This window comes from Mus pahari, chromosome 14 (genome assembly GCF_900095145.1).
Source record: "Mus pahari chromosome 14, PAHARI_EIJ_v1.1, whole genome shotgun sequence".
Classification (NCBI taxonomy): domain Eukaryota; kingdom Metazoa; phylum Chordata; class Mammalia; order Rodentia; family Muridae; genus Mus; species Mus pahari.
Genome location: NC_034603.1, coordinates 28,788,355 through 28,812,135, shown reverse-complemented (window position 1 = coordinate 28,812,135; position 23,781 = coordinate 28,788,355). Strand labels below are relative to the sequence as shown.

The following is a 23,781-nucleotide window of genomic DNA, read 5'->3' as shown; positions in this document are numbered from 1 at the left end:
TGGCTCACAACCATCCGTAACAAGATCTGACTCCCTCTTCTGGAGTGTCTGAAGACAGCTACAGTGTACTTACATATAATAAATAAATAAATTAATTAAAAAAAAAAAAAAAAAAAGAAAGACTAACTTCGGTTTTGTTGTTATTCAGAATGTTACTATGATAATGACTTCAGTCTCTGGACATTTGCTGGCTCATGACTTCCAGATGCAGTTTCGGAAATGGTCAGTACAATTAGTAAGGAAATACGTTGTGACAAATATTACAGGGATTTTGAAGTATGTTGATCTTACCGTGTCATTTATAATAATTTGTAAATACTAATTTATAATACTAGAATTATATGACCTGCTGTAAGTTTTTTATCATACCTTTAGAATCAACACTTACAAACACAACCTGAATTATTGTGTTTATTCTATTCTATTCTATTCTATTCTGGAAGCTATTTATGCATTTATGCAGATGAGCATAAATAGCTTCCAGAGTTTCTTCTCTGCATCTCCTATTAATCTGCTTAGGGGAGTGGACAGTGCACTATAGAAAGTCATAGCTTTTAATCTTCTGGACAGATTTCCTCCTTTTCTCTCTCTTTGGAGACATGGTCTTTCTCCAGTCTTTCTGACTCATCTTTCCAGGCCGACATCTGGCATGTGGTACCACGCCTAGCTTTATTTATTGCAGGGTTTTGTTGGTGTTGCTTGTTTGGGTTTTGGTTTGGTTGTTTGTGAGCCGTGGTCTGTTCTTCTGCTCAGGCTGTGAGTCTTCTGCTTCAGCCTTCTGAGCAGCATCTGTGTTCCCGGCTTCTCTAGGCCATGTCCTGTGGGCAGCCACTTGTGAGCCTGCAGTAGCCATACATCCCCCATGCGCAGAGGTCTCTGTCTGGGCTGGTAAAGGCCTTGGTGGTTTTGTTTCTATTTTAGGCAGAGCTGCAATCCCCTTGTCCTCTTTGAAGCAGAAATTGAAAAGTATTGCCCAGAAAACTTTATAGACATCAAGGTAAGATCTTTGGACGATATGGGGCCCTGAGAGTGAAACAACCAGAAATCCCTGAACTGACTGACTTCTATGTTTTTAATGTATTGGAAATTTCCACCAGCCTCAGTATATATATAATTAATTGTTTGTTTGTTTGAGATAGAGTCTCACTATGTAAACTTGCCTAGTCTGGAATGCACTAACTAGGTAGACCAAACTAACCTTGAACTCATAGAAACCCCCTTGCTGCTGCTGGGATTGTAAGGGTACACCACCATGCCCAAACAGTATCATGCCTTTAAAACATTCCATCTATTGCATAAATGAAGTGTTTTGTTTCAAAGACAGGGTCTTGCCATGTAGCCCAGGTTGGCCCCACCTTGCACAGATACTCTTTTTGAACTCTCAAGTGCTGAGCCATCACCCCAGTCTAAACTCAGTATCCAAAGAACTAACTGAAGCCTTTAAAAATGAAACTCAAGGAATAAATATTACTAAATCATTTATTATAACTCCCACCTCACCCTTAGGTAAACTACAGAATCTTCAAAGTAAGATGGAGCAATCTGAACTCACATCTCTTCCAAGGGAGAGAGAGGAAAGAAGAATCATTGCAAGGTCAAGGCCAGTGAGCACTACTTAGCGAGACCTTGTTTTAGAAAAAGTTACCAAGCCAGGCGGTGGTGGCGCACACCTTTAATCCCAGCAGAGGCAGGCGGATTTCTGAGTTTGAGGCCAGCCTGGTGTACAGAGTGAGTTCCAGGACAGCCAGGGCTACACAGAGAAACCCTGTCTCGAAAAAAACAAAACAAAACAAAAAAAAGACAGAAAAAAGAAAAAGTTACCAAGTATAAGTTCTTGTTTAAAAGTTAATTGTCCGGCTGGTGAGATGGCTCAGTGGGTAAGAGCACCCGACTGCTCTTCCAGAGGTCCTGAGTTCAAATCCCAGCAACCACATGGTGGATCATAACCATCGTAACAAGATCTGACGCCCTCTTCTGGAGTGTCTGAAGACAGCTACAGCTTACTTACATATAATAAATAAATAAATCTTAAAAAAAAAAAAAAAAAAAGTTAATTGTCATGAACCAAAGGCCAGCAGATCTCTCACTTTTGAGACCAGCCTGGTTTATATAGCAAGTTCCATGCCAATCAGGACTACAGCGTGAGACCCTGTTTCAACAAAGAAAATTGTCAGGCCAGCAAAAGCCTGGTGACCTATGCTCACTACCAGGAACCAGCATAGAAGTGGAACGAGAGCTGGAGGTGGCTCAGTGCTAAAAAGTGTTTTCTGTTCTTCCAAAGGACCCAAGTTCAGTCCCTAGCACTCAGGTGGACAGCTCTCAAGTACCTGTAACTCCTCCTCCAGGGGCTCAAACATCCTCTTCTGGCCTCTGATAGCACCTACACACCTGTGGTATATACTCACACGGAAATACACACATATACACAAATGAAAAATATATTGAAAAAAAAAATATTGGCCGGAAGAGATGGCTCTGTAGTTACCCTGCCATTCTCCTTTTTGAGTAAATTTGGCTTCAGTTCCTAGCATACATGTCAGACAGCATACAACCTCCTATACTCCAGCTCTAGGAAGCCCAATACCTCTGGCCCCTTCTGGTAGCTGCATTCACATGCACATGTTTCATACACTAATATGCACATATACACATAATTAAAAATAATAAAAATTTTAAAATGTTTTTAAGGACAGAACTGAGATTGTGAAGTCCTGTGGCATCCACCTGCCCTCCTACACATAATAATAATAATAATAATAATAATAATAATAATAATACAATAACAATATACATAACAATAATAAATAGGAGTGGACAGGTAAATGACCAGATAAAGGCATTTCCCACTTAGTTCTGCATTCCTAGTATGCATGAAGCCTTGGTTAATCTTTATACCCTATAAACCAGGTGTGGCAGCACACGCCTGTAAGCTCAGCACTGAGGAGATGGAGCCAAAGAAGCCAGAGATGAAGTCTGTCAACTAGGTAGCGAGTACAGGGCCAGCCTGAGCTTCATGAGACCCTTTCTGGGGAAGGGAACAGAAAGAATTTACTCAGTGGCTCAGAACATGATCATAACCACTGATGCTGGAAGAACTGAGTTCTGCATTTCACCATGTTGACAAAGTTCTATGAAACCCCCAGTCTTCTATGCACACACAGGTCTGGAGGATTGTACCATGCACTGTGCCATGAACAAGTTCCTCTGCTCCCCCACCCCTGCAAAATGAATGCTCCAAGACCAGTAATGATGCTCAGTAAATGTCCCTAATGGACTCTGGCCGTTTTGTCCTTGGTTTTGAGTTGTTTGTTTGTTTGTGTTTCAGTTTTGAAGCATGGTTTCACTCTGTAGCCCAGGCTGTCCTGAACCTCACAGCAATCTACTTCAGCTTCCCAAATGCTGAGCTTGCAGACATGGACTGTGTTGTCTAGCAAGAAGTCCAAAGAGGGTGTCAGATCCCCTAGAACTGGAGTTCCAGATGGTTTGGAGCTGCCACGTGGTCCTCAGGAAGAGCAGCCACTGAGTTATTTCTCCAACCTCCTACGTCAGATTCTTTAGTGTAAAGGAACCAAGTAATTTCCCTCCTTTCTGTGCTCATTGTGCTTTCTCCCCATAACTTCAGAAAACTCTAGAACGAGAGACACATCATTGTCAGGCATTGGTGATCTGGACGGACTGTGACAGAGAAGGTGAAAACATCGGCTTTGAGATTATCCACGTATGCAAGGCTGGTGAGTCTATGCCTGAGCTTTTCTGCTGGAGGCGGGGGTTGGGGGCTCAATCTTAGGGTTTTATTGTCATGAACATGGTGGCAGGCAGGCAGACAGTGCTGGATAAAAAGCTGAGAGTTCTAAACTTTGATCCACAGGCAGCAGAAGCGCAGACTGTCAGGCTAGGCCTAGCTTGAGCATATAGGCCTCCTCAAAGCCCTCCTCCACAGTGACACACTTCCTCCTGTTAGGTCATACCTAATCTAACAAGGCCACACCTCCTAATAGTGCTGCTTTCTATGGGCCAAGCATTCAAGCACACGCGCCTATGAGGGTCATTCCTATTTCAGCAACCACGAGGGTCTTTTTTTTTTTTTTTTCTTTTCAAGACAGGGTTTCTCTGTGTAGCCCTGGCTGTCCTGGAACTCACAAATCCACCTGCCTCTGTCTCCCGAGTACTGGGATTAAAGGCGTGCGCCACCACCGCCTGACAACCACAGGGTCTTTAAATGGGCTATGGTCAAGTTTCTCCATATACAGTTCCTCTTGAACCATTCACAGAATCACATGTAGATGTACACATACACATAATTAAAAACAGTAATAATCATTTTTGTTGGGTTTTGGTTTTTTTTGTTGGTTTTTTTTTTTTTTTTTTTTGAGACAGTTTCTCTTTGTATCCTTGGATGTCCTAGAACTCACTCTGTAGACCAGGCTGACCTCAAACTCAAAGATCCACCTGACTCTGCCTCCTGAGTACTGGGATTAATTACACTGGCTGCTCTTTCAGAGGATCCAGGTTTGGTTCTCAATATCTACGTGGTGGTTCATAGCCAAGTAAAACTCCAGTTCTGGGGAATCTGATACCTTCTTTTGACAACCTCTGAGGGCACCAGGAGTGCATATGGGGTGTGTGTGTGTGTGTGTGTTATGAGTAAGTGAATTTAATTGGTGTTTACAGGGTTAATGACTTTAGGTAACTGAGAAGTGGTGAGAAGCCTATTTCTGCCTTAAATAATAGGTTTTAATTTTCCCTAAAGAAAAGACCTTTAAAGAGTTTATGTCTGAATCCATAAAACTCCTGAGAGTTGTAATGTATGAACTTAAAGGACAATGCATGTCCTATATTCTTTCCTGGAGAAACATAAAATTCCCCCACTAGAACCTTTATTTTTTTTTTAATTTATTTATTTATTACTGTAGCTGTCTTCAGACACACCAGAAGAGGGAGTTGAATCTCATTACAGATGGTTGTGAGCCACCACGTGGTTGCAGGACCTTTGGAAGAGCAGTCAGTGCTCCTAACCGCTGAGCCATCTCTCCAGCCCCCAGTAGAACCTTTCATTGGACCAGCAAGATTGTTCAGCAAGTGAAGAAATTTATCACACAACCTTGACAATCTGAGTTCAGTCCCCAGGCCCCATGCAAAAGTGGAAGGAGAGAACTGGCTCTATAAGCTTGTCCTCTGACCTCCTGAATGCCATAGTACATACACCATAGGCTGCACAGTAATATTTAAAATTGTATTATTTTTATCTTTGTGTCTCCAACCCTCTCCCCCCAAAATTATAAGAGATTCTTTAACTCTCCAAGTTGGGTTTTTTTTTCTGAATTTAAGCAAAAAGATTTAAGTCTCAAAAGGTTCACCTAAAAGATCTCACTCTTATTTCTTTTTGTTTTTTTTTTTTTCTTTCATTTATTTATTTATTCTCTTTACATCCCAATACCAGCCCCCCCTCTTGACCCAGATCCCCAGTGTAGCTCCTACCCCCATTCCCCCTCCCTCTGGGTATCATCCCATCCTGGCACATCAAGTCACTGCAGTACTAGGTCCATCCTCTCCCACTGAGGCCAGACAGGTTAGGGGAACGGGTCCTACTGTTATTTCTGACAAAACTTAAGTTAAAGTTAAGTTTTAATACCCTTTCTTTGTTATGTGTATTCCATTCATTTCAACTGACAGGTGAAAGGCAAACCACCGACTGTACTGCTCTGCCTGGACGTGGTGGCGGTTTGCCTTTGTGCTGAGACATAGTTATGATTAAGTTTGGCATCTGTGCTTCTGTGTCTTCTGCAGTAAAACCCAATCTACGGGTTCTGAGAGCCCGCTTCTCTGAGATCACGCCACACGCCATCAGGACAGCCTGTGAAAACCTAACTGAGCCTGACCAGAGAGTGAGTGATGCAGTGGATGTGAGGCAAGAGCTGGATCTAAGGATCGGTGAGGAGCCACACGTGCTGCCCGGTGCCCAGAGCACCTGGGTGTTAAGTTATGGAGCCAACAGTTTTTCATGGATTATGGCTTCCTCGTCCCTTCCATCCTCCACTTTCCTCTCCCAGGAGCTGCCTTCACAAGGTTCCAGACCCTGCGGCTGCAGAGGATCTTTCCTGAGGTGCTGGCACAGCAGCTCATCAGCTATGGCAGTTGCCAGTTCCCGACACTGGGGTTTGTGGTGGAGAGGTTCAAGGCCATTCAGGCTTTTGTGCCGGAAGTCTTCCACAAAATTAAAGGTAAAGCCCAAAGTTTTTACTGTAGGGGCCATGTGCCCCAGGAAGACAAGGGGGCTGCAGAGCTTAAGTAAAGGCTATTGTCCCTCCTTGCTTGCTGCCCTGCACCTGCCCATATGCAGACTACTGAAAGGGCACTTATGTGTCCAGACCCCTTTGTTTTTTCATTGTCACAAACCATTTTTCATTTGTCATGGCTTTTCTGAGACTACCTCTATTTGTTTACAGTAACTCATGACCACAAAGATGGGACCGTAGAGTTCAACTGGAAACGATACCGTCTCTTTAACCACACAGCTTGTCTTGTCCTTTATCAGTTGTGCATGGAGGTAAGGAGTTTTCTGAGGGTGGTGATCTAGGAAGCATTCCCCCCAGCACTCTGTCCTGCTAGCAGAGGTGAGCCTGCCCTGTTCCCTGCTGAACTGTGCTTGCTTGTTGGATTAGAATATACACTCTGAAAACCTGCAGGGTGGCTCGGTGCCTGCTGCTGAGTCTGAAACCCTGAAGAAAATCTCTGATGGAAAACAGATGGTGGAAGAAGAAAAAACAAGTGTGTGTGTGTGTGTGTGTGTGTGTGTGTGTGTGTGTGTGTGTGTGTATTTTCTCTGTGTTTTGGTTGGAGGAGGTATTCCACAGCACTTGATCTAGCCTGGCCATGGAGAAGCAGGGTCTTTATTCAAAGGTTGTCCTTGTGGAGTCTGAGATTGCACCCCACTAGACTCCTAGCCTGAGGCCTGAGCACTAACAGTCACCACAGGTCTTGTCAGGTCTCCATCCTAAGGGAGAGACTGCAGTGGACCCTGTAGTAGCAAGGGAAGCTGGGCATAGTGGTACATGCACTTGGAGGGGAGGTGTGGGAGGAGCACCTCAATTCCTGGTGAATTTGAGTCTAACCTGGGCTACATGAAATCAAGTCTTTAAAACAAACAAACAAACAAAAATTTTAAGTAGATCTTTTAAATAAAATCAGAAACTGTAGAAGTGAGCAGCTGAAATTCCTTTCTGAAGTACATCCTTTCACCAGAGGCGAGTGTAAGCTAGCGAAGCGCACTCAGAGCCTGGACTCTGGCTCTGGGGAGGAACTGAAGCGTTTGCTCCAAGCTCCTTCCATTGCTCATGTGAGGAAGTGAAATGACAAAGGTGGTATTTTTGGAAAAATAATGTCGGGGCAAAAATACAAGGAAAAGTCATAGAGTGTGGCGTGAGATAGTGTGAGGGCTATTCTGGATGACGTGAGCATGATGTTGAGCATCTGAAGTCCATCCCCAGGACCCACACACTGCACACTGTCCTCTGACCTCCATATATGCGAATGCCATGTGCATGTCACCTTCACACACACACACTATGAATAAATTATGAATGACAAACACCTGTTGTACTTCTAATTGGCTATAATGGCAACTAAGTAGTAGGTGACTGATTTTTGAGCTCTTTGGAAAGAACAGCTGGTCCCCATTCTGTTGGGAAAGTTTTGTGTCATTAACAGAGTCTTTGAAAGTTTTATAGTTTGTATTGTACAATTTTTGCTGTTTATATCTCAAGTATGATGGTTCATGATGTTAGGGATGGAACCCTGGATGGAACATGCTGACTTACACCCCCAGCACTAATATCCTGAATTTTAAAAGTTAAAAAAATGTAACGGAGCGTGTGTGGGTAGGAGGCTTTGCTCAGATGCATACCGAGACTGGGATTTCATCAGTCCAGACCATGGACTTAAAGACTTGTGACAGTGTCTCTCATTCTGGACCTGAGTGAGAAGGAAGTGGTAGCATCCACAACGTAATCCATGCACAGAATGAGTGACATTACATGGGGTGCTTCCCTGGGCCAGATAGCAGGGGGCTTGAGGTCCTAACTCCAAGCTAATATGGGATTTGTGTTCTTGGCTTTGTAGGATCCCATGGCAACTGTGGTAGAGGTCAGATCTAAGCCAAAGAGCAAGTGGAGGCCACAGGCTTTGGACACGGTGGTAGGTTCCAGATAGGTTGTTCCAGACACTAAACAACAGTTGCTTCCTGTTGTGGGGGCTACAGTTCTTCATGTCTATGGCCCAGTGGAAGGAAGGAATATCACCCATCTCAAGGCAACGCATGGATGGTGGTAATGCACTTGGGAGGCAGAAGTAGGCTGATTTCTGTGAGGTCAAGGTCAGCCTGGTCTACAGAGCAAGTTCCAAGGCTATATAGAGAAACTCTTGAAAATTTAAAAAATAGCCACAAAAGAAAGCACCAGGGAGGCCTGAGTTAGCTCAGCCTCTTCATATAGGAAATTATATAAGGTTCTGAAAAGGAGGGACATGGGTGTCCTATGATGCTACCATTGCATAATCACAGAATGCTGATGTCTTCTTAGTCCTTTTTTAATTCTGGAACTTACTCTGTAGACCAGGCTGGCCCCGAACTCAGAAATTCACCTGCCGGGCTGGCGAGATGGCTCAGTGGGTAAGAGCACTGACTGCTCTTCCAAAGGTCCTGAGTTCAAATCCCAGCAACCACATGATGGCTCACAACCATGCATAATAGGGTATGACGCCCTCTTCTGGTATGTCTGAAGACAACTACAGTGTACTTAGATATAATAAATAAATCTTTAAAAAAAAAAAAATTCACCTGCCTCTGCCTCCCAAGTGCTGGGATTGTTTTTTGGGTGGGGTGATGCATTGTTTTGTTTTTTTTTTTTGAGACACGGTTTCTAAGTGGTCCTGGCTGTCCTGGAACTCATCATTATAGACCAGCCTTGCGTCAACTCAGAGGTATACCTTCCTCTGCTTCCCAAGTGTGGGGTTCAAATCAAGCACCACTATGTTCAGCCTTTGCAGATTGTCAATCAAAAAGAACAGCTTGAATATTAGAAGACCTCAAAGGATATTTCCAGTGTCTAGGGGAAATTTTTGAGAGTTGAGTCGTGTTCTCCAGGTGGTTCTCAGATTTTAGCATCATTCTCTTGTCAGGCTACATGTTAAAGGCACAGATTTTATTTAGGGGTGTAGTACATGTCTGTGATCCTAGCTATTAAGAAGCTGAAACTAGAAGCCGGGCGGTGGTGGCGCACGCCTTTAATCCCAGCCCTCGGGAGGCAGAGGCAGGCGGATTTCTGAGTTCGAGGCCAGCCTGGTCTACAGAGTGAGTTCCAGGACAGCCAGGTCTACACAGAGAAACCCTGACTCGAAAAACCAAAAAAAAAAAAAAAAAAGAAGAAGAAGCTGAAACTAGAATTGAGGCTAGCCTGGCCTACATACAAAACTCTTGCCTGGACAAAATATACTATCTCAGCATGGTGCTCTGAACCAGCTAACTTCCTGGACAAAGATCAGCTGCATGTTATCTTGAAGAACCACTCACTGGCTTCCTTGGGAAGCTAGGGTTATAGAAGCTAGTGATCGTAGCATTTGGAATGTAGAGGCAAGAGAATCACGAATTCAAGGACAGCCTGGACTATATGAGGCTGTGTTTCAAACCAAAGAAAAAAATTATTTATGTTTTTGTAGTTTTTTAAGACAGGATTTTACTATGTAGCCCTGGCTGGTCTGGAACTCACATGGATGAGGCTAACATGGGTCTCACAGCAATCTTCCTATCTCTGCCTTTCACACACCTTTGTGCTCCTGTTCATTTTCTTGTTTTGATTGTTTTTACTTTGTTTTGATTTGATTTAAAGTACTTTTTAGGGCTGGTGAGATGGCTCAGTGGGTAAGAGCACCCGACTGCTCTTCCGAAGGTCCAGAGTTCAAATCCCAGCAACCACATGGTGGCTCATAACCATCCGTAACAAGATCTGATGCCCTCTTCTGGAGTGTCTGAAGACAGCTACAGTGTACTTACAAATAATAAATAAATAAATCTTTAAAAAATAATAATAATAAAGTACTTTTTAGACAACAACTCCACTAGTTGAGATCCTCCTGGCATACCCAGGAGCCTTCCTCTGGGCAATCTCTCCCTCTTGACATGATGGCTGTGGTTGAAGTGACAGGGCCAGACCCGCCTGAGGATGGGTTAGGTGCTTGTGTCGTTCTCTGACTCACAGCTTCATCCTTATGTCTCTCTTGACAGGAGCTAGAGAAACTGGCGTCTCGGAAACTGAGAATAAATGCCAAAGAAACCATGAGGATTGCGGAAAAGCTCTATACACAAGGGTAAATATAAGAGCTCACAGAGCAATGTGAATCACTCCTTCCCCTGTCCTCCATGCTAGGAGCATAATCCAAGGCCTTGCACACAGTAGGTATGCACACTACCATTGTGCTAAATCCTACTCTTGACTCCTCAGCAATTCTCCTGCAGGCAGCACATTTGGGGGGAGGGGGGGTGTTGCCTTTCGGAATCCTCCTATGGTCAGTGAGTACCAGCAGTGAAGTATCCTTACCACTGTTGGAGAACATGACCGTGACTTGTCCAAATTGAGATGTGTTGTAAGTATAAAATACATAGTAGATTTTGAAGATATATATATATATATATATATATATATATATATATATATATATACACATACATACATACATACATATATGAAAATAAGACATGGGGTGGGCTGGCGAGATGGCTCAGCAGCTAAGAGCACTAACTGGTCTTCCAGAGGTCATAAGTTCAATTCCCAGCAACCACATGGTGGCTCACAACCATCTGTAGTGAGATCCGATCCCCTTTTCTGGTGTGTTTGAAGAGAGCAACAGTGCACTCAGATAAATAAACCTTTAAAAAGGAAAAAAGAAAAGAAGACATGAAACATTCAGGGTTTTTCCTTTCTTTTTTTTATTTTTTATTTCTTTTTGGTTTTTTGAGACAGGGTTTCTCTGTNTAGCCCTGGCTGTCCTGGAACTCACTCTGTAGACCAGGCTGGCCTCGAACTCAGAAATCCGCCTGCCTCTGCCTCCCGAGGGCTGGGACTAATGGCGTGCACCACCACGCCCAGCCTCCTTTCTTTTTTTAACTCTAGGGATGAAACCCAGAAACCCAGAGTATCCCTCGCTTATCCTCACGCTAAGCCATATTGGGCACTACTGCTTTTGGGGTGAAGAGGGTTGTTTTGTTTGTTTTGTTTTTAGGTTTATGTGTTTTTATTTTATGCATATGGGGTTCGCCTGCATGTATGTCTGTGCACCATGTGTATGCCTTGTGCCAACACAGCCCAGAAGAAGGTGTTGGATTCCCTGCAGTTGGAATTATAGACAGTTGTTAGTTTCCTTGTTGGTGCTGGGAATCAAACCCAGGTCCTCTAGAAGAACCGCCAGTGCTCTGAGCCACCTTTCTAACACTGGGGTAACGCTGTTCTTTATCTGCTTTAAGAAAAAGTTATAGCAGAGCTGAAGAGGTGTCAGTGGTTAAAAGCACTTGCTACTCTTACAGAGGACCTAGATTCCCAGCTCCCACATAGTGACTCATAACCATCTCTAACTCCAATTCAGGGGATCCAATGCTGACTTCTGAAAGCACAAAGACATACTGGTGATGCACAGATGTTATATATATATATATATATATATATATATATATATATATATATATCAATACAAAACAGATAAGTAATAAAGTTAATTTTTAAAAGTTACAGAAGAATGTGCTGTTGGAGGCTTACACCACACAGGGTCTTTCTGTCAGACTGGTTGCTATAAAGAGCCAGTGGTATGCCCTGGGCCAAAAAGAACTGCCGAGCCTTGGCCCTTTATAACATATAGTGTGCTCTTGCTTTCTTGTCTAAGTTCCCAGAATGTCCTTGCAGGAGAGCCTGATGCTTTTGACCCCTTGAGGGGCCCTATCTCCAATTACCCTGTCTCAACTTAGGTGGTTAACAGTTACATTGACAGTGTCAGTTAGGTGACTACATCTAAGGCTCACAATGCCCTTTTGGTACCTCTCTCTTAGGTACATCAGCTACCCCCGGACAGAAACAAACATCTTCCCCAAAGACTTAAACCTGGTTGCGTTGGTAGAACAGCAGACCATGGATCCACACTGGGGGGCTTTCGCTCAGACCATTCTAGAGCGAGGTGGACCCACTCCACGAAACGGGAACAAGTCTGATCAAGCTCACCCTCCCATTCACCCCACCAAATATACCAGTGGCTTACAGGTTGGTTCCTCTGAGTGTGAACCCTGCTGGGACTCAAGAGCAGGTGCCGGACAGGTGGTGAGGCCTGACTTGGCTCTATTGGTTCTGGGTTTTGGACACAGTGACACCAAATGTCTTTTATTTCAAGAGGGGAGTAAAGGAAGCCTTCAGTGAATCTCTTTTTATGTTTTAAATTTTTCCAACCTTTGTGTTACAACAAAGTTTCACTGTGTAGATGAGGCAGGCCTCAAACTCAGAGATCCCCGTCTCTGCTTCCAAGTGCCGGGACTGGGTGTGCGCCATCACGCCTAGCCTTAGTTGGTTTTATTACATTTTACTCTTTGTGGGCATACATGTGCAGAGGTCTGAGTACAAGGACATAACTGGAGTCTACACCAAAAGCTCTGTTCTTATGTGCGTGTTGTGTCCTTACTGCTTATAAATGGCAACATTTGCCTGGGGTGATAAAATGGGTAAAGGAATCCCTCAAAGTGGGGTTGCTAGATAGGTAGACGAAGGCCGCATGAATTTTTAATAGTTGAGCCTCATGAAATCCTTGCTTACCTGACTGATGGAATATTGCCCCAACAAATCACTGCTTTTGCATGCATGAGGGTAGCCTAAAGCTTTCCTTCAGGGTCATCTGTCTGTTTTTAGAAAGTATATTGCTAATTTCTTGTGCCTTCGCCTTACTATCTCTGGTCAGAGTTGTGAATTTTGCATTGTGGCGTACTCCCTTAGCCCTGACCCTCAGGAACCAGATGCAGGCAGGCAATTTCTGAGTTTGAGTAGAGCTCCACAATGAGACCCTTTAAAAAGAAGACTACAAGGGAACGGCTTCCCAAGGACTCTCACACTCAGGTCTTTGCAGGACTTGAGGAGCCATGGGTTCTGTTGTGTGCAGACTTGCGGCTCACAATGGCATAAATCAAGTTGGAACTCCATTGGTACTGTTCTGACAGGAGTTTCACCGCCTCCTTTTCTTCAGGGAGATGATCGGCGACTGTACGAGTTCATCGTTCGCCATTTCCTGGCTTGCTGCTCTCAGGACGCTCAGGGACAAGAGACTACCGTAGAGATCGAGATTGCCCAAGAGCGCTTTGTGGCCCACGGCCTCATCATTCTGGCCCGTAACTACCTAGATGTGTATCCGTATGATCACTGGAGTGACAAGGTGATAAGGGGGGCCATCAGGGAGGGGGGCTGCAGTTGTGCTCCAGCCTGTGACTCCTGATAGAGCAGGACTGAAGTGAGCCTGAGGACATCTGATCTGAACCCCACACATGCTCCCCCTGTAGCTCCTCCCTGTCTATGAGCAAGGCTCCCGCTTCCAGCCCAGCACTGTGGAAATGGTGGATGGAGAGACTAGCCCACCCCAACTGCTTACCGAAGCCGACCTCATCGCCCTCATGGAGAAACATGGAATCGGTCAGTGGGAATCTTCTGTGGGAATCGCATCTCAGGGAAGGCATTATATTCCTATCCCTACTCACTACGTTCAAGGAAGGGCCTGGAGTGTGCGGAACTGGCAGAGCACTTGCCTACCATACATGATGCCCTTTAATTCCATCCCAAATCCCAACTCAAGAAAGAAAATAAAAAACATTGAGGTCAGACCTGTACGGGTTAAGACCTTACCTAAGGTTACAAAATATGTACGCTATTAATATCCAGTCCAGATAACTCCATGGCTAATGTGGTTTTTAAATTTGTTTTTATAGTCCTAGAGTTTGAACCCAGAAGGCAAGAAAATCAAGAGTTCAAGGTTATCCTTGCATATATACAAGACCTGTGTCAAAAATAGTGAAAAGTGCAATTCCGGGGGCTGGAGTGATGGCTCAGCAGTTAAGAGAGTTTCCTGCCCATGCAGAGGACTTGAGTTCTGTTCCTTGCTCCCATGTTAGATGGCTCATGGCTGCCTGTAACTCCAGCCCCAGGAGATCTGATGTCCCCTTGATGGGCACCTACACTCATATGAGTATACCCATGCAGAGGCTTAAAATTAAAAATAAGCCAGGCGTGGTGTAGCAGCTCCATTGTGACTTTGGTTTCTAACGCCCTGGCTGTGGTGTAGCAGTTCCATTGTGATTTTGGTTTCTGACTCCCTGGCCGTGGTGTAGCAGCTCCATTGTGATTTTGGTTTCTGACTCCCTAGCAGTGCAGCTGCACTGAGAAGATCCCTGAGCCATGGCTTTTGAATAGAGGTGGACAAAGAAAGCAAAGTTGGAGAAGTGTGGATGGTACAGTGTATAGTCTGACATGGGGAAGGGGAAGGATCTGAATGAGGAGTTGTAAGGCTAGAATTGACAGCTGTGAGCCCTCGGATGTTAGGAGGGAGGAAAATCATAAGGCAGATGTGAATAAGAGACCTTACCTGCATAAACTGCCCAGGCATAAGAGGTACTCCTGATAAATGAGATCCACAGGCCATGCTGATGCTGCCGTCTCTATCACCTCAGAATAATGGGGATCTGAGATGGACTTAGTGGCCAACACCTGCAGTTCCAGTAGTTGGGAGGTAGAGGAGAATTCAGAGTTCAAGGACAGCCTTGGCTACACAGCATGTTCAAAGATAACTGGGGCTATTCTAGATATTGTTGATGGTGGTGGTGGTGGTGGTGGTGGTGGTGGTGGTGGTGGTGGTGATGATGATGGTGATGGTGATAAGGAAATGGTTTCTAGGTACTGATGCCACTCATGCAGAACACATCGAGACCATCAAAGCCCGGATGTATGTGGGACTCACCTCCGACAAGCGGTTCCTGCCTGGGCACCTGGGCATGGGACTTGTAGAAGGTAAAGCACTAGGGAGTTGCAGTGGATGGTGGGGAGGCCAAGATGTCCCAAGTTCTTGGCGGTGTCATTTAGAACCTCACAGCACTGTTCTTCCCCTACAGGTTATGACTCCATGGGTTATGAGATGTCCAAGCCTGACCTCCGTGCCGAGCTGGAAGCGGATCTCAAGCTGATCTGTGAGGGCAAGAAGGATAAGGTTCAGGTTCTACGGCAGCAAGTACAAAAATACAAGCAGGTTTTCATTGAAGCAGTGGCGAAGGCAAAGAAGTGAGTGCCAGACCCGGCTCCCCTATGCTGGTGTCTGTAGCTCCCAACCATGCCACAGCACCCCCGAGCCGAGAGCCCCTGAGGGGGCACCTAGCTACACAGGCACTGTTCTTTGGACTTCCCCCTCTTGGTTCAGTTTATTCCTTTCTAGAAAAACTGGCTCAAATGGACTTGAGCTTTAAAAGTGCTGTTTTCTCCTTTTTATTCTGCCTTGGTAGGCAGCAGTCCTTTAATTCTGTTAATCCAGGTTCTAGAGTGGAATCTATTCATTCTCTGGAGCATTTGAACAGATTATGTTTTGTTAGATGATGGCTCCTGCCTGTCATCCTAGCACTTAGGTGGCATAGGAAGGAAGATTGCTGAGTTCAAGGATGTCCTGGGTTACAAAATGAGACCCAGTCTCAAAAAAAAAAAAAAAAAAAAAAAGAGGATGGCTGGAGAGATGGCTCAGTGGTTAAGAGCACTGACTGTTCTTCCATAGGACCTGAGTGCAATTCCCAGCAACCACATGATGGCTCACAACCATCTGTAATGAGATCCGATACCCTCTTCTGCTGTGTCTGAAGAGAGTGACAGTGTACTCACATACATGAAATAAATACATAAGCTTACAAATTTTTTTAAAAAAGGAATAAGCCGGGTGTGGTGGCGTACTCCATTAATCCCAGCACTCAGGAGGCAGAGGCAGGCGGATTTCTGAGTTTGAGGCCAGCCTGGTCTACAAAGTGAGTTCCAGGACAGCCAGGGCTATACAGAGAATCCCTGTCTTGAAAAACCAAAAAAAAAAAAAAGAGGTATTTCTTTCTTATTTATTTATTTATTTATCATGTGTACATACACTGTAGCTGTCTTCAGACACTCCAGAAGAGGGCATCAGATTTTGTTACGGATGGTTGTGAGCCATCATGTGGTTTCTGGGATTTGAACTCAGGACCTTTGGAAGAGCGATCGGCGCTCTTAACCGCTGAGCCATCTCACCAGCCCAAAAAGGAATTTCTAATGCTACAATTCATTAGCATAGAAACATATTTAGTTTGACTCTGGGCTCACTTGAACTCTGTAGTGACGATATCTGTGTTTGCCAGTCACCTGGCTGATGGAAAGCACCTGCTAAGCCACAGGCTAGGGTTAGTCCCCAGGAGAAACTTCCATAAGGCTAGCACGGAGTACTTTAGCTACTCTAGCATGGTGCTGAAGATTAAATTGGTCACCAGTGGCTCACGATTTACCAGTTGTGTGTAAGTACTGAAGACACCATACACTGTGCGCTAAACTTTTAAATGGTTGAGTGCCTGGAGACACCTGGAAAGCATGGCCATACAGCCTGCTCGGGTCTCTCCTGACTGGCTGTTGTGAGGTAAATGAGCCATGCAGTGACTCAGACCCTGGCCAGCCCCCTTTGTGGTCAGAAGCACAGGTCACTTCCTGAGATTTGTAGCTCATGTGTGAAAGGGGAACCATCTTGGTCACCGAGCTCTCAGTCTGGGGTCTTACTCACTCCAGGTAGTGCCAGGACAATACCTGGTGTTCACTGGGCAACTTCTTGATGTGTAGGGTCAATGTTCTGTATGGCTGTTATTATATGGATGGCAGAAAATGCCACTTGGGTGTGTGTGTGTGTGTGTGTGTGTGTGTGTGTGTTATGAGAGAGAGTATGCATGCTCGTGCATGTATGCTCTGAATGTGAGTGTATACATGCAAGGCAAATGGCAAATGTACACAGGCCAGAGGACAATTTTAAGAAGATAGTTCTCATGGCCCTGGAATTAATCCCCTTGAGTTGGAGCTTAAGGCCATGCTAAGATGTGTGGCCACATCAGGGTCCCCACCCTTCTGCCTCCACATGGGCCCCAAAGCACTACATACAGGCTATCTTGAATTTTTTACTTTTTCAATGCAACACTTACATAGTATTTTAGGTATAGGCCGTACTTCCATGGACTTTTACTAGATGTTTGACACTTTAGGGCCAGTCTCCCTAGTGTAAAGGCTTAACATTGCAAACTTTTCTAATGCAGCATTTTTACTTTATATTTTATTTTGGGCTTATGTGACACTTTGGTTTTGGGGAAAGGAGAACCCCCTTTTGTAAAGATTTTGCTTTGGGGACCCTGTCCCCGTTTTCTTTTAACCATGCCCTTCCCTTTTGAAGCACCTTCCAGCTGGGTCTGGTCTCCCTAGCTACACAGATGGCCCCTGGCCAATGCAGATCTGGATTTAGTGGAGGGGCGAGGTGGGCAGCCCTGGAACTTCTGCCTTCGTGAGTTTCTGTTAAATGGCTGGTTCATTGCCCTCAAGAAAAAAAAAAAAGATAGTTCTCTTCTTGCACTGTGGGTGTTCCAAGGAAGCTTGCACATTTACACACTGAACCTTTGGGCCAATCCCAGTTTGGGTTTTTTAATCCTTGAGACTACTACCCTAGCAGAATTGTATAGACAGGCATTGCTAAATGCGTACTGTTTGTGTGAGCCTAGGAGCCTGCTTCCCTTTCCTTTCTGCCCTCTGCTTCCTGCATCGGCCCGTGGCTCTCTAACCAGCCGGCCCAGTCTTGTGTATACTGTGGGAACCTGAGAGTGCTATGAAGGCCTCTTTAATGAGACTGGCTTGTATACCTGCTTTTTTTCAGGTTGGATGAGGCTTTATCTCAGTACTTAGGAGAAAGGACAGAGGTGGCCCAGCAAGAAGAGATCTACCCAGCCATGCCAGAGCCGGTTCGGAAGTGCCCACAGTGTGACAAGGATATGGTCCTCAAGACCAAGAAGAGTGGTGGGTTAGTGTCTGGCTTCCCTCTGACCTGCTCCCCGAGTATAGACTGGGATGACTCCTGGCCCTGAGAGGCCATGTCGGACCATGCTCATATTACTATTTAGAAGCAGGCCTGCTCTTGGCAGACTGGGCAAGATGAGAGAACTGCGAGGGTAGCGAGGCAGCACCTGGGAGCTGAGTATGGGATGAATATTCCATGAAAAGGAGGCAGGCTGGAGGGATGGCTCAGCAGGTAAGAGCGTTTGATGCTCTTGCAGAGGACCCAGGTTTGGTTTCCAACACCTACAAGCATCTTACAACCATCCATAACTCTAGTCCCTAGGAATCCAGTACAGCCTTCTGACCTCCAAGGGCACCAGACACATAAAATAATTTTTTCTCTCCCTAAGGGTCATGTCTACTTCACTGCATTATAAGTGGGATTTTCTAAACAGTTTTATGTGTGTGAGCCCACTAGTCTATCCATGTACTACCATCATGCAGATGCCTGCAGGATCCAGAAGAGAGTTTGGGTCTCCTAGAGCTGGAGCTACAGCTGATCGTGAACTGTCTGGTTTGAGTGCTAGGAACCAAACTTGTTCCTAATCGTGGAGCCATCTCTCTAGCCCCAGAAATTTTTGTTGTTGTCTGTCTGTTTTCACTTCGTTATTTGAAGTGTAGAATGCAGGGCCTCATATATGTGGCAGCTTTCGTGTACCCACTCCCATCCCAGGGTGGGTTTCTGTTTCCTAGAACTTGCTCTGTAGACTGGGCTGGCCTTGAACTCACAGAGATTCTCCTGCCTCTGCCTCCTAAGTGCTGAGATCAAAGGCATGTGCCAGTCAAGTGTAAGCCAAGAAGTATTTTCTTAAGGTAGAGTCTGGTGGCACATAGCTTTAATTCCAGCACTCAGGAGGCAGAAGCAGATATATCTCTATGATCAGGCTAACTTTAACTTGGTCTATATAGCAAGTTCCAGGCCAGCCAGGGCTTCACAGTCAGGCCCTGACTTAGAAAACCAAGAAAAGGAAAGAAGGCTCTTCCTGGCAGATGGATGCAATCAGTGCGGTTTCCAGATCCCTGATCTGACCTGTGCACTCTGCTCTTCAGGTTCTACCTTAGCTGCACGGGCTTCCCAGAATGTCGGTCAGCTGTGTGGTTTCCTGACTCGGTGCTGGAGGCCAGCAGGGACAACAGTGTGTGTTCCATTTGTCAGCCACCCCCAGTGTACAGGTGAGCTGGGTGACTGGGGCATGCAGAACTCTTTCCTGTCCTCTGGAACCCAAGCGGCAGTGTCTAGGGCAGGAGTTCTCAACCTGTGGGTCATGACCCCTTTAGCAAACTTCTATCTCCAAAAATATTTACATTACAATAGCAAAATTGCAGATATGAAGTAGCAGTGGAAATTATTTTATGGTTGGAGGTCACCCCAACTGAGGAACTGTATTAAAGGGTCGCAGTGTTAGGAAGGCTGAGCACCCCTGCTCTAGGCAATGCTGTTCTCACCCTCTGTGGAAGTCACAGAGACCTGGCTGCCTCCTGAGACTGGGGAAAGATGCTCCACCATGCCCAGCTTGGCACACACATTTCTTACTGACATAGTTTTAAAATGACTTATAGAACAAAACACTTACTTTCCGAAGCAGATACACAGCATCACCCTGAAGAGAGTAACGCTGCTTTTCATTCGGGCAAGGCGGGACGCAAGCACAGCCGTCTCTGTCCCGCGTCCATCGCTTCCGCATTGAGCACCCGTGGGAGCATGGGGGTGGACTACATCCATTCTCAGCCATCTTGACTTTCTCCCCTTGAAAGAGCCCCAGAGTCCTGAGAGGGACAGTGACATAGAGAAGTAGAACTTTGCAGAGTTGCCTAAATTTGGGTGGTTTATTAGAGTCTGAGAGTTGATCTGTATGCCCCTGCTCTGCACTCTGAATGGGCTTCCTGGGATAAGCAGGGAGGCTGTGGCTGCCACCGCTGGGCACCAGGGCAAAGAATAACATCTTGTCTCATCTTGGCCTCACTAGGTTGAAGTTGAAGTTTAAGCGTGGTAGCCTTCCCCCAACTATGCCCCTGGAGTTCGTTGGCTGCATAGGTGGATGTGATGAGACGTTGAAGGAAATCTTCAGCCTGCGATTTCCACGGACTCTCCCAAGAGCTAGCCAGCCCTCTGGCCACCTGCAGGCCAGCCAGGCCCTCAACAGGATGGACGGCAGTCAGCATAGCCTGTCTCAACCTCTGGTTAACAGACATACTGGACCTTCAAAGACAGTGGCCCAAACCTTGCTACCACCCACTGCTGCTGGGGAAAGCAACTCTGTGACCTGCAATTGTGGCCGGGAGGCTGTGCTGCTCACTGTCCGCAAGCAGGGCCCCAACCAGGGCCGGCATTTCTACAAGTGCAACAGTGGTGACTGCAACTTCTTCCTGTGGGCTGACAGCAGCCATCCCACTGGAGGAGGGCCCCCCACCTCTGCATCAGGACCCCCAGGCAGCTCTATAGGATGCCCATCCAGCTTAGGCAGCCACACGGATGGGTTTGGCAGCCTTGGCAGTGACAGTGATGGAGGTACATCCTGCCTATGCGGGCAGCCTGCTGTCACACGGACTGTACAGAAGGATGGACCCAACAAAGGACGCCAGTTCCACACCTGTGCCAAGCCACGAGAGCAGCAGTGTGGCTTCTTTCAGTGGGTGGATGAGAACGTGGCCCCAGGTGAGGCAGCAGGGCAGGGGATCTTGACATAGGTGTTCACAGTGGCTGTGCAGAGACCAGACAAGGAGGGAAGGCAGTGGGTATGACCCATGGGATCTTGGGTTCACATTAAAAGAGTAGTTGCTGTGCCCGGCACTGTGATAAATACACTCTCCACATCAGGCATCTTTAATCTGTATTCCATCACAGTTTCACACGTGAGGTAGGCTCAGGCCAGTGAAGGGCTCTATTTGGTATCCCAGTGACAGACAGGGCCCAAGGTAGGAATAACCGTCTTCTCCCCTGCAGACTCAGCCTTGCTAGGTCCTTGACAGCAGCCTCATTTTACCCAATGGCACACTGACTGTGAAGATAGGTATGCCCAGAGCTACCTACGTAGCCAGGCCAGTGCCTCAGGAAAGAGTGCTATAGTACTGGCACCCAGATCACATTGGATCACATGGGTCCTTCCCCTGCAGTGCACAGCAGTAAATAAACCACCTTGTCTAGCCCAAAGCTAAGCAGATCTTTTGCGTCTCGGGTGGCTGAGCCTATCTGCCTCAGTCTCCTCAGCAGGAGGATGCTACCTACCACTATTCTGTACGACTCCTGTGCCGGGTTAGTCTCAGAGTGTGGTTTTTACTTTGTATTTGTGTACTAATTTCTTTATTTGTGTCTGGGGTGCACATTTTGAGGCAGGAGATGTATATAGCCCAGACTGGCCTCAAGCTTGCAGACCTTCTGCCTCAGCCTCCTGAATACCAGGCATGTGCTCCCACAGCTGACCTCATACGACCCTTGTATTTGTACCCTCAGATGTAAGAAACATTGGAAGACATGGTGAAAAGCACAGGACTTAAGGCCACCAGACAGAGCATCTTTTACCTTGCCCATATTTGAAATAATTGCAGAGCACCTGGCCTTGTCCATAGTTGAGACTTTCTAGGCTCACCAGAAATGACATGACCTTCAAGCCAGACGATGAATTAACCTCAGTGGCAGGGCAGCCTGCTCTGAGGCCTGTTTATAAACCTGAGAGTTCAAGTGATCGGGGTTCCTTGCAGGCAAGGTAAAGTTGGGCCTCTGGCTGGTGATCACAAGCTCCCTCTCTGCTACCGTGTGCTTGAGTTTCTGCTATGTTGGAAGGGTTTATAGAAAATGACCATTACCGCCTCATCACCACAGTGTCTCTAAGAACTTGAGTTTCTGTAAAATAAAAAAGCAGGGCTGGAGAGATGGTTCAGTTATTAAGAACACTTGCTGCTCTTCCAGAGGGACCTGAGTTCAGTTCCAGCACCCACATCAGGTGGATCACAACCAATCACCTGCACCTAGCTCCAGGGAGTCCAGTGCCCTCTGCAGACATTCGTACTCATATAAGCTCCTATACATACACATGAGTAAAAATAAAATAGTGTAAAAAGAAAAAGCAAGTAACCAGTGGAAAGCACATCGTGCCCTTGACAAAGAGCCGACCTTTACAAAGCAGGGGCATCTGGCCCGTGGTTCATCTGCCTTGTGGAAGTTGACACCTCTGCCCAATGTTGTACCTTTTGATTTCTGTTTTGCTTGAGACATAGTCTCATGTAGCCCAGGATGACCTTGGGCTACCCTTCTGCCCCTCGGGTACTAGCATTGTAGGCATGTACCACCACCCTGGCCATTGAGCCTAGTTCCTGATTGTATCAATTGTGAACACATCTTTCCTGTCTCCCACAGGGAGTTTTGCAGCCCCAGCATGGCCAGGAGGCAGAGGAAAAGCCCAGAGACCAGAGGCTGCAAGCAAAAGACCAAGAGCTGGTTCCTCAGATGCAGGGTCCACAGTAAAAAAGCCTCGGAAATGTAGCGTTTGTCACCAGCCTGGACACACACGGCCCTTTTGTCCTCAGAACAGATGATAGCAGGGGAGGTGGAAGACATTGCTTAGACCAGCAATGAGCTAGCTGGGACCAGGTGGCTATCCACTGTCCTGGAAACCTTGGGAGGCACTGGGTTTTAAAGCTGGCCTTCCTTTGTTGAGTACAAAGACCAGACATGTCTGGAAAGTTTGGCTGGCTCTGCCGGATGCTGCTGCTCTGTCTGTGGCTCACAGTGACTCTGGCTGCTGCACTGATGGAAAGTGAGAAGATGGACAGTCAGCATGTAAGCAGAACTGACCTTGGGTGACCTTCCAAGCCCTGTGGCCACAGTCTGACAAATGAGAAGCAGGTACTGCTTTTGGCCAGCCCCGGCATCCCCGTGGGCCTTCTCTGCACAGCTGTTTGAGAAGTGGCTAGCCCGTGTGTCCGCAGAGGCTTCTGCTCCTGCTCCATCTAGGACACCCATGTGCCTTAATAAAAAAAAATGCACCCATGTTTTCCAGTGGCATTCGTTCTGGGACGCCAGCAGGAGCCAGTGAAGGCCAAGGGACCTCTTCTTGGGGCTCTCCAGCTCATCTCTGTACCGTCTTGCCTGGTTCTTCCCTGCTGTGGCTTGTCCCTTGAAGCTGGCAGATCCCGGGGCACTGACCTTTGCAAAGGAAGAGGCTGTAACTGTACCCTCACCAACTTCTAGACAAGTCATGCTAGCATTGTCCCACACTTGAGAGGTGAAATGGGAATTATTCCTTGAGTTACAAGTTAGTGAAGCAACTCGGGTTGTCTTCAGGTCAGAGCAATAGCCTTAATTAGACAGGAGCTCTCGGCCTGGCCAGCAGCAGGGTTTCACCAGTGACTGTTCCTACCATTGCTTGGGGACACTGTTTGCGGCCTGCGTTTAGGGTCTGACCCTGGTCCACCACTCACAGCTGGCCTTACCTGTTTGAACACTTTAATGGAAACCTCATATACCTGCTGTGCCTAGGCCAGCCTCAAGCTCAGAGATCGCCTGCCTCTGCCTCAAGAGGGCTGGAGATAAAGGTGTGTGCTGCCCTGCCCGCCTCCCATTTGTTTGTTTATTTGGAAATTTTGTCCAAGGTCTTTATTGCCATTTAGACTTTGTTTTGTTTTTTCTTTTTTTTTTTTT

The 23,781-nt window shown here is 46.3% G+C and overlaps 1 protein-coding gene across 1 annotated transcript in view; it reads left to right on the top strand.

The window, feature by feature from the left end:
- The window catches only part of Top3a (DNA topoisomerase III alpha), a 37,108-nt gene extending 13,977 nt beyond the window's left edge, over positions 1 to 23,131 (top strand). Inside the window, exons 3-19 of the mRNA XM_021212260.1 lie at positions 149 to 222; positions 922 to 997; positions 3,623 to 3,731; positions 5,788 to 5,931; positions 6,051 to 6,221; positions 6,447 to 6,547; positions 8,119 to 8,193; positions 10,277 to 10,359; positions 12,089 to 12,296; positions 13,264 to 13,449; positions 13,574 to 13,703; positions 14,958 to 15,071; positions 15,173 to 15,338; positions 17,965 to 18,108; positions 19,194 to 19,316; positions 20,111 to 20,799; positions 22,498 to 23,131. Coding sequence (XP_021067919.1) covers positions 149 to 222; positions 922 to 997; positions 3,623 to 3,731; positions 5,788 to 5,931; positions 6,051 to 6,221; positions 6,447 to 6,547; positions 8,119 to 8,193; positions 10,277 to 10,359; positions 12,089 to 12,296; positions 13,264 to 13,449; positions 13,574 to 13,703; positions 14,958 to 15,071; positions 15,173 to 15,338; positions 17,965 to 18,108; positions 19,194 to 19,316; positions 20,111 to 20,799; positions 22,498 to 22,676 — 2,772 coding nt within the window. The 3' untranslated portion in view covers positions 22,677 to 23,131. The remainder of the gene's footprint in view (positions 1 to 148; positions 223 to 921; positions 998 to 3,622; positions 3,732 to 5,787; positions 5,932 to 6,050; positions 6,222 to 6,446; positions 6,548 to 8,118; positions 8,194 to 10,276; positions 10,360 to 12,088; positions 12,297 to 13,263; positions 13,450 to 13,573; positions 13,704 to 14,957; positions 15,072 to 15,172; positions 15,339 to 17,964; positions 18,109 to 19,193; positions 19,317 to 20,110; positions 20,800 to 22,497) is intronic.
- The last annotated feature ends 650 nt before the right edge of the window (positions 23,132 to 23,781 follow it).